Below are 15,133 nucleotides of genomic sequence, written 5' to 3'. Positions count from 1 at the left end.
TACTCTTGCGTCATCTTCTGGATCAACATCCCATTTTGTTGTTAGTCCCTTCAAATGATCAGGTGTCTTCCTATGGTCAAGACGTAGGGCATTGTGCACATCAACTAACTTCTCCGCTTTTCTAGAGGTAAGCTTGTTCCTCCCCCCCATCGATTCATAGTATATTTATAATATTTTATAAATTTTTTTAGGGATTTGACCTCGGTTTTTTTTGGAAACACAGGAAATGTCCCCCCTTCGATTTTCCTCACATCTCTGTTTTTTGGGGACATAGAGAAACATCCCCCAGATGCCCCCACTTCCTCAAAGCGCAAGGAAGTGCAAGGATGTGTTTCCCAGGTTGAGGGACGCGTTCCGATGGAACACTGACTTGTGGGCTCTCAAGAGTACTCATTGAAGTGAAGCTTCCTCCTGTAGGATCCCCTTACAACTTTCCTTAACCCAAAGAGGATAAGGGTAGAAGAGGAAACACACCTTAGTTAGATTTATTTTATTGCAATCGCACTTGTCACCTTGCGCACTCAAACATATCACCACATATCCGTCATCTTACATTCATCAATTAACTTGAATCCAAGTGAAATCTAGTTTTAACTAAAACGTACCGAGAGACATTCCACAACATTTCAATATTTGGTTATCTTTCATCGGCACGTTTAGTTTCAAGCAACATTTACTTTTGGCACTTTCATTTCCAAGTACAAGCATTCTATTTTCAAGCATGATATCTTACTTTAAGCATCTACTTTCATGAGCTCTCTTTATTTTGGCACTGGTCTCTAGTTACTTTATCATTTGCTTAAGTGTTCTTACTTTAAGCATCTACTTTCACGAGCTCTCTTTATTTTGGCACTGGTCTCTAGTTACTTTATCATTTGCTTAAGTGTCTTTTATTCCATTCGATTGTCATTGCTATATCTCTTGCTTATGGTTATTTCATGTACTTGTGAAGTTATTTACATGCTTTAGAGTGATATGTTGTTATTTACATGTTGATGGTTGAATGCGTTTTGGGTAATTCAGTTAACTCCTAGATTAATATTTCTCATTTGCTAAAGCCTGGTAAGCCTTAGTTGTCTCATAGGGTCTACTCCCCTTGGCTTTGCTAGGAGTTAGCCTAAATGGAGGAGTTGAGAATTCAGTGACAACTGCTCAACTCGAGACTTTCCCCCAAGGCCACACCAAGTGGATTAAAGATTTCTCCACATTAGCACAGGTGTGGAATAGGTGGCAACAGGGATCACTCGAGCTTTCCTAGAGCTTATGACCAAGGCAAGAAAGGCTTCATTCCAATGGGAACAAATTTTCTTGCGGAGCAACTACACGTTACGACATTAACTCTCTCTCTCTCTCTCTCACACACACACACACACATTTCTAAATAGGTTTTCTCGTCCAGCAAGAAATTGTCAGTAGATTGGTTGTGTTTGATGTTTGTAGTGCAACCAACTCTTTGGTTAATGCAAAATAAAAATGGTTTATGCTTGATTTTCAGCTTTTCCATTTTGCTAATCTTTGATTTTTAATTGCAGACCTGAAACACTATTTTTGCCCTGCTTTTGACTTATATTAGCTCATCTATAGTTTCCTCTTTCATATAATCATTCCCAATTTTGGCAACTGTTTCTTAAGGGAATTTCTGCCAGTCAAATTTTAATTATTTTTTGAATTTCCTTTTGCAGTTTGTAACGAATAAAATATATAAATAATATAAATATAATGTAAAAGATAATAATCATAAATAATAGTTAATTAAGCTAGTAATTAGGTTGAAGAGGCATATCTAATAGGACATGACTCTTCATGAAGAGACACTTGCTTGGTATATAAGAAAGCCTCTCGTTCTCATTTGTAAATCATATTCATTCTTATTCTTATTCATTTTATTTAATATAATATTTATATCCTAAATGGATATCTTGACATTCCAAGACTTTCTGGAGTAATTAATTTTTAGAATGAACTTTGTTCGCTTCATTTGGTATTAGAGCAGTTTGGTCCTCTAGGTTGTTTGACCTGTGCACAAAGCTCGTTCTTCGATCCAAGTCTTTGACTATCGAAATTCGTCAACCTTGTTGCCGTAATAATTGAGGCATTTTGCTCAATATTTGGGAGTTTCTCCTGTTCTCCGTTTTTCCAGGCCTTTGGCCATATAAAGAGAATTAACCAAAAAAGAAAAAAAATATAAAATAAAAAAAGAAGAAGAAAAAAAAGTAAAAGAAAAAACAAAACAGATACAAAATCTCATATCACGTATATTTTAAACTTTTATGTGAGAAGCCCGTGGTTTTAAAAAACAACCCATGGTAATTGCCCATGGTATTTTAAAAAGTTAAAGGAAAAAAAGTAAAACAAAAAACAAAAGGAATACATTTTACTTTTTACATGGAGAACATTTTAACGGAGGTTTTAAAAACAACCCATGGTAATAGCCCATGGTATTTTAAAAGTTAAAGAAAAAACAAGGATACAAAATCTCTTACGTGGAAGGTAAATATTACTTTTTACAAGAGGTTTTAGAAACAACCCATGGTAATTGCCCATGGTATTTTAAAAGTGAGATATTTTGATAAACATTGGAGAAAAAAGGTGTGATCTAAATAGTTTTAATCGTTCAAATCTAAAGATTGTGAATGTACCAAGAGTCACGTCTCATCCAAATTTTCTAAGAAAAAAAATATTATTATAATTATAAAAATGGATACTATATAAGCCTTATATAGTTACATATAAAAGGAAAAGTAGGTCTCAAAAAAGTATATATAAATTTTATATAATTATAATTTTATAAATTATATAAATTAAAATTATATAATATATATAATTTATAATTATATATATTAAATAAAAAAAATTATTATTATATAAAAATTTTATTAAAAGAGTGAACAAAAGAAGAAGAGGATATTTGAAATATATATATATATATTAGATTTTTATAAGAGAGAAGTGGAAATATGTTTTATAGATTAAGAGAATATATACAAAAAAAAAAGAAAAAAAAAGAAATTATATAAAAAGAGAGTTAAAAAAAGGAGAGCGAATATATCATATAAAAATTAAATAAATAAATAAATAAATAAATTGTTGAAAAAAAAAGGGAAGATAAAAGAAGTGAAGAAAAAGAAAAAATATGGAATCCATGAGTAAGGAACAAAGACAATCATTCACAAGAGATATAGAACAATTAATTACAATATTTGAGCGACAATATGAGAAGAGAAAGAGAATGGATTCCTTCTTCGATTCTCTACATCCATCATCACTTCCACAAAATGATGTTATCCAGTATACCGAGAAAGTGCAGCTAAAAGATCAAGAGAATGACAAAATAGCCAAAATTCAACAAAGCAAGGAAATGTTAGAATGCAAACATAAAAATCTTGTGGATATACATTACAAAGAAATAATGGAAAGGATGAAGAAATTTCTCATCTCAAGGACCACAGCGAAAAATTACTGGCACAAGTGAAGAAGACTAAAGTCTCAAAGAAAGAACTCAAGCAGCATTTATCAGAACAAGAAGAGGAAAATTTATGTTTAAAGAACCTTAATAAAAATTTATTAGAACAAATCAGAGATCTAAAAGATGAAAAACTTAAAATTCAAAACGCTGAAAATAAGGTTGATGAATCAAAAACCAAAGAACTTTTACGTCTGAGAAACCATAATCAAAGTATGCTCAATCAAACTAAGAAACTTAAGGAGGATAAGAAAGCATTAAAAGATAAGTTGGAACAAGTCACTCTAGGAGAAGTATCAGAATCTCCAGTCGCAACCGTTCAAGTTGAAAATAAGGGAACGAATACTGATCCCGTGAATATGACAACTCAAGAAAACAAGTCAGTTGAAAAAACGACACACGTAGATGTTGCAGTTCAGACAATGAACACCCAAGTGAATGCTCCATAACCATCTCAACAACATCTTTGCCAGAAGAAAATATAAAAATTGGCACATGCCCAGTAAGGAGAAATCAAACCAAAGAAGTTCCATATCGACATCCGAATCATGAGAGTAGACAACTCAACCATGCTATGTATCGGGACCATTTAGAGTCTAGACCAAAAACAACAAATTGATGTTTCAGAGAATAATGACGTAAAATCAATTCAGTCTTATGCTAACAAGTCGTTACAAAATTCCAATGATTAGAGTACTATACAGAAGATTAATCTAGGATGGTCTGATCCCTTCTCAGTGCGACAATTTTGTTTGTCACTAAGAAGATCATATCAACTTGTATCAATGAGGATGACTATTCCGAGAGAAAAAGACGTTCAAAGCTGAAAAAGAGATCAAGCCTTTTTCATCAACAAGCTTTGAGGACAAAGCTTTTTGAGGAAGAAGGCAATGTAACGAATAAAATATATAAATAATATAAATATAATGTAAAAGATAATAATCATAAATAATAGTTAATTAAGCTAGTAATTAGGTTGAAGAGGCATGTCTAATAGGACATGACTCTTCATGAAGAGACACTTGCTTGGTATATAAGCAAGCCTCTCGTTCTCATTTGTAAATCATATTCATTCTTATTCTTATTCATTTTATTTAATATAATATTTATATCCTAAATGGATATCTTGACATTCCAAGTTTTTTTGGAGTAATTAATTTTTAGAAGAAACTTTGTTTGCTTCACAGTTTTGGGAATGTCAAACATAGATTTCTTGTGCTGTCACTGGAACTTGATTTTTGTAGATTTAAAAGATAGAAGTCAGCACATAGAAAGGGCGGGGATGCCCCCCTAGGATTGACATGCTCCAGTCCAAAAGGAGAGGATTATCTATACTATATAGTGACTGTATAGGCAGATGTTTCCTAAACTTTGTAGCTGAAATTTATCAATTTGATTTAAAATTTATATCATTTTTTCGAGGTGCAGTTTCAAGTGCAAACAATGGGGTAAGCTCTCCAGGGCAAGTCTTTGCACATGGGAAGAGGCCAAGCATGTGGTTGACCCTCCTTGATTTTCTTAATCTGATTAGGGATGATTGAAGGATATTTTTTTGTAATAAAGATTTAATGTGGCACATGTTAATGGCTTGTTGAAGGAGTAACTTATAGATTTGAATGTCCATCCAATCAAAGGATTTATTTTTTGGTTGTCTTCATTATAATCTCATGTTATGGTTCCTCCTTCAATATTCTATGGTTTGACATTATCTATTGGCTCATATTTTGGTGTTGATGGCATGCCTCGTGGGCCCTCATTTGCTCTCATGACCTAAAGGATCTACTTGGATTAGTCAGTGCATGATGATTGCTTGACTACGACTTCTTCCATATGATACCAAACTTTCTTTGTTTGTTATTTGACTCCATAATCCTTGGATGACACTAGTATTAGCAATCTATCATCATCATTTTTTTACAAAAAACTAAAAACAATATTTTGCTAAGCTATCTATTTGTATCACCTTGAGCCCCCTTGTCATAGATTTAGCATTCCTACTTTAGTAAGCACTCCTTGAGCCAAAGGAAGGCTGGCCTAAAGAGAGAAAAGACAATACTACGGAGGTGACAATTCTTAGTTTGTCAAACTTGCCCCTGGGGTCTCACAACTTGGCTTCAGAACTTTTATACCAAGTAAGTTTTAAATTTTAAATATCAGGTCTGATTTATTTTTACTTGAACAATTGTATTATACACACAAAATTATTCACTCAAGAAAATCTGAAAATTGCTGGAAAATAAATTCACTGATATTATTAACTTTTCAGAAATAATTGCCGTGGGAAATAGTAGGAAAATCAACCACAGAGCAATAGAAATTTCTGCCTGACAAATCTCCCTTCACTTTTATTAATCTGGAAAATTTAGGGCCTTGCCCAGAGAGAAATACATAGAAAGTACAACATTTTTTTCAGCCTAGAAATGGCCCGCTGGATTTTCGGCCCAAGGAAATTGGTTTATTTGGAAGATGATTCAGCCCTGGCAAATATCGGCCTCCCACCTGCAATAATTCAGCCTCCACTGTATGGTTATGCTTTGGGATAATTTTGGCTCCCTGGTTGAAGTCTCAGCCTCCTCCTTTGCTCCATGTGGCCAGCTGGAAATCTTGGCCTTTCTCTCTCCAAGTTGGGGCCTGCACAAAGTTTCAGCCTCTTCTTTCCTCAAGTCTCGGGCTCTCTCCTCAAATTTGGCCCTCACAAATTCTCCTTCCAAAAAACCCTTGCTGCACACTTTCCTCTTCTCTTGAGTCAATGAGTCTCTCACTGCTTGAGAAAATCGCTTCCTCATTCACAATGTGTCTTCACCTCTCCCTTAGGATTATTTTATGATTTCATTTTGGGTTAAATCGCTACCCATCAATCTCCAAAGTGATAGACAGCTAGGATTTTTTCCGAATTCAAGTTAGATCAACGGTAGAGATTTGATCTAAGTCACATAAATAATTAAATAATTTCCTTAGAAACTTAGTTCAATAGCCAACATTAATCAATTAAATTTATTAATGTTAGTTTCCTAAATTGAACTTAGGAATTCAATCATAATAATGCTTACTCCTCTCAAGAAAACACCTAAAAAGACAATCTAACAGCTTCATGCTAAGACACCAAGTCTAAGCAGAAGCATCTGTCTGAGCTAATATCATCAACAGTGCGAACCTAGGAGCTAACACCAGTAATATGTAGAAGTTAAACTGGGGGTCATTAACTGAGACAGCTGTATCCCAAGTATAAATGATGAAGGATTGTTCTGATGCCAGCACATATAAATGATGCATTGCCAAAGATCTCTTCATTGTAGGGTTTCAGAAAGAGGTCCAGAAGAGTATTAGATTGATTTACCGTAATTGCAATCTATAACAGGTCCTTATTATCATTTCCCTTCAATTACTCTGATAATGTCTGTGGGGCTTTTTTTGGATTTCTATGCTTACGATCACTCTGGACTCTTTGACAGTGCTGCTGTATTTCATAATGCGAGTACACGCTTTTGTGATGGAGCTCGCTTTGGTCTTGGTGCTGAGGTAAGAAAAAGCTACTTGATTTTCTTTAAAGTATGGGTTAACTATTTAATTCCACCTTTCCAAGCAAAAGTAATGGCATCTTTCTTTTCATAGTTAAGATAATGCTTTAGTTTCCAAGGAATAGTGAAAAATTTAAAAATGTTTTGCTGAATTTATCAATTTTTGTGTTTCCTAAAACAGGTTGGAATAAGTACAAGCAGGATACATGCTCGTGGACCTGTAGGAGTTGAAGGGCTTTTAACAACCAGATGGTATCCACTTTGGTTATTTATTTAGTTTTAATTTAATAATTTCTTTGACCATAAAATAAAAATTTATTCTGTTTGTTTGTATGCAATGAGATATTTTTCCAATCTGGATTTTGTTGAAAATTGCTTCAGTTAATAGGAAAAGTTAGAGTCCACAAATGGGCTTAGTGGGCCTATTAGAAGATGTATGTGTGGTGTTTAGTTCCGTCATACTGCCTCTAATTGTAAGTTGGTACCTGGCAATAGGAAAAATCATACTATTGTGATTTCTGTATTTGCATGTAAGGTGGCTTCCCTTCCTACATTATTAGCAAAGAGATAGTGGAATGGTGATGGCTCAGCAAGAATTCTGCATGTGGAATGCAAAAGATTGATCCACTGATTGATGGAATTTTAGCATTTGCAAATGCAATACATGAGAACAAAAAATGTTGGTAGTTTCACGGTCTTTCACCGTGTATGATATTCTCCTTCACTGCCTGTTTTCTGTAATTAAATGAGAGGGGTCTTCATTCTATTCGGAAACTCTGAGGGTATTGCTTTACCCCATCCTCCAGCATGAGGTGACTTTTCCATGGACATAATTGGAACTTCATCTTCAGTGCTTGCCTACCTTGCCATGTTGTAGAGGTGCAGATTGGGCTGTTCGGTTCCAGAAAACCCTAAACTGTGGTTACCAAGGACATAAAAGGAGCAATAGGAATTGGCAGGATAATATTTATTTTCTAGGAGGCAATCTAGGCCTATGAATTTTGCTTCTATGCTAGACAGATTTTCACTTTGCTTTTGCTGTATGGATTGAGATTGTTCAAGAAAGGAAGATGCATGGTAGTTGAAAACATCAAGAAATCATTGGACCTCCATTTTACATCCACTTTTTTTGGAATGATCCTAAATTCCAAGTGATTTAACTCCATTTCATCTTTTGAACTGGAACCAACCTTCTATTGTGCTATTATACAGTAGAAAATTGCTAGAGGCCAAAGCTAGTCTATCAAGCTATGAATGACACATCGAGTATGCGTTGCAAACACATGCATTGTCTGCAGACATAGGTGCATCTTGTTGAAATTCTGATGTTCTACGCTGTAATAATTACTTATTTCAAAAGCTTCTCTCTGTTGCAATATTAGTTAAGCAATTGTAGATAGAGCATAAACCAAACACACAATAGAAGACAACAAAGAACATAAATGAGACACAGAGAATTTAGGTCCAATGACTAGGGAAAAACCGACAAGGGGAAAAGCCAACCAGATTCTTCTTCTATTAGATATCAATTGTTCAACAAAGATACAAAGTACAATGGGAGATCAAGAGAATGAGTAAGTTCACCAAAATCTGAACAAGCTGTAGCATAAAGATCACTGGTAGCAGCGGCAGATGCAAACATTGAGTCAACCTTCCCTTCAACCGAATCAACACTGAAACACTGAATCAACCTTGGCTCACCAAGTCTTGCTCTTACTCTCCAAGTCCCTCTCTCACAATCTTCTTCAAGTCTCTCTCTCAAGTTCGAATTCTTCTTTCACAATGCACAAGTAGTGAGAATGAGATGATATGAGATACATATATATAGGAGGAGCAGCAAATTCTGGTCATAAAGAAGGAGAAATACGCATGCGTTGAGGAGTAGTTGCATATGCCATTTAGGGAGATACACATGCCTTTGTAACTCATGGCATTAAGGAGGTATGCATGCCTTTGTAACTCATGGCATTAAGGAGGTATGCATGCCTTAGTGACTTATGCCATAACAGAGAGACTGTAACATATGCATTAAAGAGTGCGTAAGAGAGAGTGTAACATATCCATTATGTGAGAGAGAGTAACATTTGCATTAATTGAGGGGAGTTACATATGACATGATTGAGTGCTATGATTGAGAGCCATGATTGAGAGACATGAATTTCCTTTTAATAATAATATAATACTATGATAAAGGATTATAGTAATAATAATAATATTGATGATTAAGTCGATAATGATATGTTAAGTGATTTTCTATCAACTACACTTGATTACCAATTGATGCAAGGTGATTTATTATTTTTGGAAAGTCGTACTTGAGATGCTAGACATGACTTTCTATTTTTAGAAAGTCACTCCGAAATTGTCAGAAATGAGATTCTAGATAAAGAAATTCATGCATGAGCTGCCAATTTTGAGACAACTAAAACAGAGTGGACATGGATCAGAGTGGACAACTCCTATCCTGAGCGTTGTCGCTTTGTGTATACAATCTGGGTGACAACATGTCCTATCCAAATTGTAATCATATTTTAATATTATTTTAGGGCTTTTAGGCTAAATTAGAGTAAATCAACTTGGTTTCCTTATATAAATAGAGGGAAGTTGATTTCTTTTGATTCATTATCAATCTTGGAGATAAATTTTCACTAGTAACTTGTCTCTTCACCCCTGTGCACTACGGAGTACTAGTGTAGTGAACTTCTTATGGAGGATGTTGGTGGATGGTTCTCTCTCTTGGAGATCAAATATTAGAAGACCGAATTTTTGGATAGTTTGACCAAGCGTTGACTAACATGCGTTGATCTCCTTTCATTGCATTTTTGTGAGGGCTATCTCTGTTTGGGCAGGCTGCATTTCTGGGCACAAAAATCGAGGCTAACGTTGACTGTTGACCAACGTTGATTGCAGCTAGGGCTGACCGCAGGTGGGCTATTTGACCAGACTTTGAATGGGATGAATTTGACTATTTTGAGGGTTGTTTTATCTTGCTATTTGGGGGCCGAAGTTGACTGAAGTTGACCGATTTGTTGAGGGTCAAATCTACCCTGTGGACCAATGTTGACTTTTCTGGTTAGGGCTCTTTTGCTGCTGTTATAAATTATCATATTTATAAATTGTACTATCTTTCTTTGCTGAATTATTGAAGACTATAAGAAGAATTGATCAAGGGTTTCCCCATATTGGGGTTTGTCCCTGGTTGGTGCCACATCTTGTGTCCTCTTGTCTTGGCTTGTCTTCTATTGTTTATGTTTATGTTCTATTTGCATTTTACTATGTTGTTGTGATTGCTAAACTGGATATTGATATTGGGCTAATAAAGAAATTGAAGTAAAATTGCTTTTAAGCATAGAACATACAATTGTTGTCTAAAATTAACATGGTATCAGAGCTGAGGTGAAGACAAAGCCCAAGCAAGAGTGAAAGAGCAATCACCAAAGACAGTTGTTCAAGGACAAAAGGTTCAATGGGTTCCTCATCCTACTTCCCAGCTAAAGACAAGCTGCATGATAAATCTGATTATCATGAATGGAAGATGTCTCTTGATTTAACTTTGGAAGAAAAAGAAGATGGATTATGTGTAGGGTAAAACCCCTGAACCTCCTTCAAATGCACCGACTGCTGCGAAGACCAAGTACAATAGGGCTGAAGTCAAAGCAAAGAATATTATCAGAGATTCCATTGACAAGCATCTGGTGGCCTACATCTTCGAATTGAAGACCTCCAAGGAGATCTACGATAGGTTGGTCAACATGTTCAAGGTTAGTAATGCTAATCAAATTCTATTTCTCAAGAATAAGTTGAAGGATATTAAGAAGGGCAAAGACGAGGACATTCAATCCTATTTCTTGAGGATTACTGAGATCAAGGATGATCTACTCTTGATTGGAGAAGTCATTCTTGATCGGGAACTTACTCTCACCACCACCCTTGGAGGATTCCCACCTGAGTAGTATGTATTTAGAACCACTGTCCTCAACAATGATTGAATTCCAGGGTTTGAACAATTGATGTCAAGATGCATTCAAGAAGAAACAAGAATGGTGGAGCAAGAAATGCCTTCTAATAGAAGCAACCCCATTGCATTCTCCGCTCATGCCAAAAGGAGAAATAATGCAAGGTCTAAAGGTCATTTCCATGGAAAGCCTGGATCTAAGGGAGGAAGGAAGGGAAGGTGCTTTGTTTGCAATAAGTTTGGCCACTATGCAAGGGAGTGTCCAAATATATGGGACACATTGCATGATGATGATCGCAATCATTCCAGGGGCAACTTCAACAACAACGATTAAAGGAATGGCAGGTCCAATGGAAAAGGAAAAGGGGATGCAGGACATCAAGGAAATGGTCGACCCTACAAGAAATCAAGGAACTCCAGGTGTGAAGAATCAAATGTTGTTAACAATAAGCTAAAAGATTACTATCTTATATCGGCCCTCTCTACTGCCTCTTCTCTGGACACTTTGGGAAATTCGCTGATTGATAGTGGTGCCTCAAGACACTTCATCAGATACAAGGAAGTCCCTCTAATCTGATAGAAAATGAGACAAACTTGGAGATCATCCTTGGAGATGATGCCACCTATCCTGTGAAGGGAGTATGGAATGTTACCCTTCAATTGAATCAAGGTAACACTATTCATTTGCAAGAAGTACTATATGTACTTGATCTCAAGAAGAACTTGGTGTCTATTTCAGCCATGGAGGACAAAGGATTCAAGGTGGCATTCATCGATGGAAAGGTACATGTTTGGAAAATAAATTTTAAAAGTGCTTTTACTCTTGGGTTCAGGGTTGACACTCTGTATCAACTTGGAGGAAGTCCATTGGGAGCCATGTCTTGCGATACATCTCTACAATCTGAACTATGGCACCAAAGCTTTGCTCATCTTCATTATAAGGCCCTACCCGATGTGAGACAGATGGTGACAGGTATGTTTGAGTTCAAAGTAGAGCATGAAGGTGTATGCCCGGGATGTGCTGAAGGAAAACTTACAAGGGGACCATTCCCCTCAAGTAATAGCGAGATCACAAATATTTTGCAATTGATCCACTCCGACATATCTGGTATGATGCCTGTAAACTCTTTGGGAGGATACTTATATTATCTCATCTTTACGGATGATTATTCTCACGAGACCTGGATCTATTTCTTGAAGGAGGATGGAGTGTTCACCTGGTTTCGACACTTCAAAGCCTTGATCGAAAACCAATCCGAGAAGAAAATCAAGATATTGAGGACTGATAATGGGACCGAGTACAAATCCAATGAATTCCAAGATTATTGCAGAGAAGCTGGCATTAAGAAGGAGACTACAACGCCATACACTCCTGAGCAGAATGGTGTGGCTGAAAGGAAGAATCACTCTATTGTAGAAGCTGTTCGTGCCATGCTTCATGATCAAGGCCTTCCGAAGTTCTTATGGGTTGAAGTTGCAAATACCGCTGTGTATGTTCAAAATTGATGCCCTCATTAAGCATTGGACTCCAAGACTCCTGAAGAAATGTTCACAGGTAAGAAACTCGATGTCTCTCAATTTAGAATTTTTGGAAGTCCCTTATATTTTCATGTGCCAAAAGAGAAGAAGAAAATTGGGTGTGTTTCCTAGACACATAATGTCTAGGCACCGCAACAACGGCTCAGATCAGGGGCTGTCACCCTGATCCCCAATCTGTCCGTTTAAGCTGTCTCCCTACAGCAGGCTAAGGGGGGTAGACCCTAGGAAAATGGAATGAAGGAGAACTAGTTGGAAACTAGCCAGTTCGGGAGACACAGTGAAGCGACCAAGTACTTGATTTAGATTTAGCAAGATTTATAGTATTTGATTAGATTTTAAGCAATTGATGCCAGTGCCTTATGGAGTCAACTATCTTGTTGGGAAATTTAGGACCAAGTAATTGATTTGCAATTGCTGCTTGGATGAATGACTATCTTATATGAAGTGCAGATCCTAACGCTAATATGAGATGCAAGAATCTTGGTTAATTTTAGTTAAATGCCTATCTAAGTTTTAACCCTTCGATCCTTTCTATATTGAGCTTGGTTTCATAGTAATTGGCAGAAAGAAGATAAGGCAAAGCACACTAAGGTGTGATTAACGATAGCTCTTCTGAAATCTAACATACCTAGTGCCTCCGGCGCTGCAGAGAGCTGTGGCTTTGATGAACGCAAGGTCACCGTTTTAAGTACTATTAAAAGCAGGCTTCTCAAGCAAAGATGGATGGATACCTATCTCTCTATCGGCCAAGGTTATGCTTGGCAGTAAATTTTAGTTATGTAGAACTAACTTAATATGCAAATGCACAAGATGATTAGAAGATGAGATGAAGTTAGATTCAAGGATGGAAAGTGCTTATGCTAGGATTTGATTCAGAGTTATATATGAAAGCCTTTAACTGTCAAAATGAATGTTCACTTCACTAGACAAAGATTGAAAGATAAACTTCTTAGCAGTATCATAATTAGACCACAAGCGTACTTCAAATCTTCTAAATTCTTTCAAATGCAATTATAGCTCAAAGAGAACAAAAGCGTCTTCACAAATTAATATCAGATGCTCGAAAAATACTCAGTTTATGAAACAAAAGATATGCATTTTATCACAATTCCGTGACAGAGTACTTCATTTTCAGAAATTAGTTTTTAGGATAGCAGTAATAAAAACTTTATGACAATAGCAATATGACAATGAAAGTAGTAAGCTATCAATGATATCTTTATGCCAAAAATTTACCGAAAATTTTCCAAACTTGCCCAGATGAATTATAAAAAAATTTCAGCCTGTTATGATGTGATTTTCAGAATTATATCAGATCTGATATACTTATTACAGCCAACAATTAAAACATGAAATAAGCCTAATGATGAATGCTCAACTCAAGAAATTAATTCTTGAATGTATTACACAACTTAGGAACTGATTTTAAGCTAACCCACATGAAATTTTGCCACTGTTATATTTCAGACTTCAGAAACAAAATTATTCAGAGATATCAGTCATCCAAAATGTAGATCTAGGTCAAATTCTTGATACACATCAAACATAAATGACTTAATAGTGTATTTATCAAATTTTTTTAGTTAATTTCAAACCATTTAGATATGTTTCTCACCACTATTAGAAAGGTATATGAATACTATAGCAAACAGTGAGGAAAAAGATGGTTCAGATATTAAACCCTTAGGCCCTAGGCCTTGAAGATCACTTGCCCGAGTTGCCCAAAAAATTTCAATACTTGAAACACAAATTTTTACCAAATTTTCTGCAAAACCCACCAATGATGAGCTTCAGAAAATCAAATATTCAAATCATAAATGGAGCAAGGGGAATCTAGGGCCAATGAGAGCTAGCTCTAGGCCCAATAGAACTAGCGTTGGGCTAGGAGAAGGCAGATTTGGGCTTAGGAGCCCCAAAACTTGAAACCCTTGTTCTGAAAAAATTATTTTGCTTTAGATTTTTAGATTTATTGCAAAATCTTTTATGGCTGGCTCTGCAAACAAATTTCTGAGTCAAGATTTTGCCCTTTAGGGTCTAGAATTAGCTCAGATCTATTCCCGCAAACAATCTTTGGGCCCAGATCTTGCTCTCCAGGGTCTAGATCTAGCTCAGATCTGAAAATTTACTTGGCTGATTTCCCAGATCTATTTCTGCAAACAATCTTTGAACCCAAATCTTGTCCTCCAGGGTCTAGAATTAGCTCAGATTTTAAGATTTTCTTGGCTGATTTCTCAAATCTATTCCTGCACAAGTGAAAAGAGAAAAACCCAATACCCAATATGTACAAAAATAGAGAAAATCCCAAAAACCCAAGTGTTATAATTCAAAATTATCTTACAAAATTCAGATCTACACAAGTAAAAAACAGATTTATACAAATAATTTACAGATCTATATAAATAATTTACAGATCTATCAGATCTGAGGAGTATAAGTCCAACTCCGCTCCCAGATCTGATAATCTAAGGCTCTTAATAGCTAGATCTATCAAAATTTCCACAAAATATTTGAAAGATTTTGAAATTTTAGAGAGGTACTAGCCCAAAAACACTCTGCAGAAAAAAGATTATCGTTAGATAAATCTTGAGGCTTACATGAAGTAGACTCTTCATAAAATATGTGTTGAGAGTTGGCTGGTCCAACCGAAGACTATTACCA

At 35.7% G+C, this 15,133-nt stretch overlaps 1 protein-coding gene across 2 annotated transcripts in view; it reads left to right on the top strand.

Annotated features, from left to right (window-relative positions):
* The window catches only part of LOC149234725 (delta-1-pyrroline-5-carboxylate synthase-like), a 290,923-nt gene that overhangs the window by 264,194 nt on the left and 11,596 nt on the right, over positions 1-15,133 (top strand). For both annotated transcript variants that reach the window (XM_089371914.1, XM_089371915.1), the window contains 2 exons: positions 6,916-6,982; positions 7,163-7,233. In XM_089371914.1, coding sequence (XP_089228040.1) covers positions 6,916-6,982; positions 7,163-7,233 — 138 coding nt within the window. The remainder of the gene's footprint in view (positions 1-6,915; positions 6,983-7,162; positions 7,234-15,133) is intronic.

This window comes from Pinus tabuliformis, chromosome 8 (genome assembly GCF_031772625.1).
Source record: "Pinus tabuliformis cultivar Carrire ecotype Pingquan chromosome 8, CPIR1, whole genome shotgun sequence".
NCBI classification, from domain to species: Eukaryota; Viridiplantae; Streptophyta; class Pinopsida; order Pinales; family Pinaceae; genus Pinus; species Pinus tabuliformis.
The sequence above is the reverse complement of the archived record's forward strand: the minus strand, read 5'-3'. Positions and strand labels throughout refer to the sequence as shown.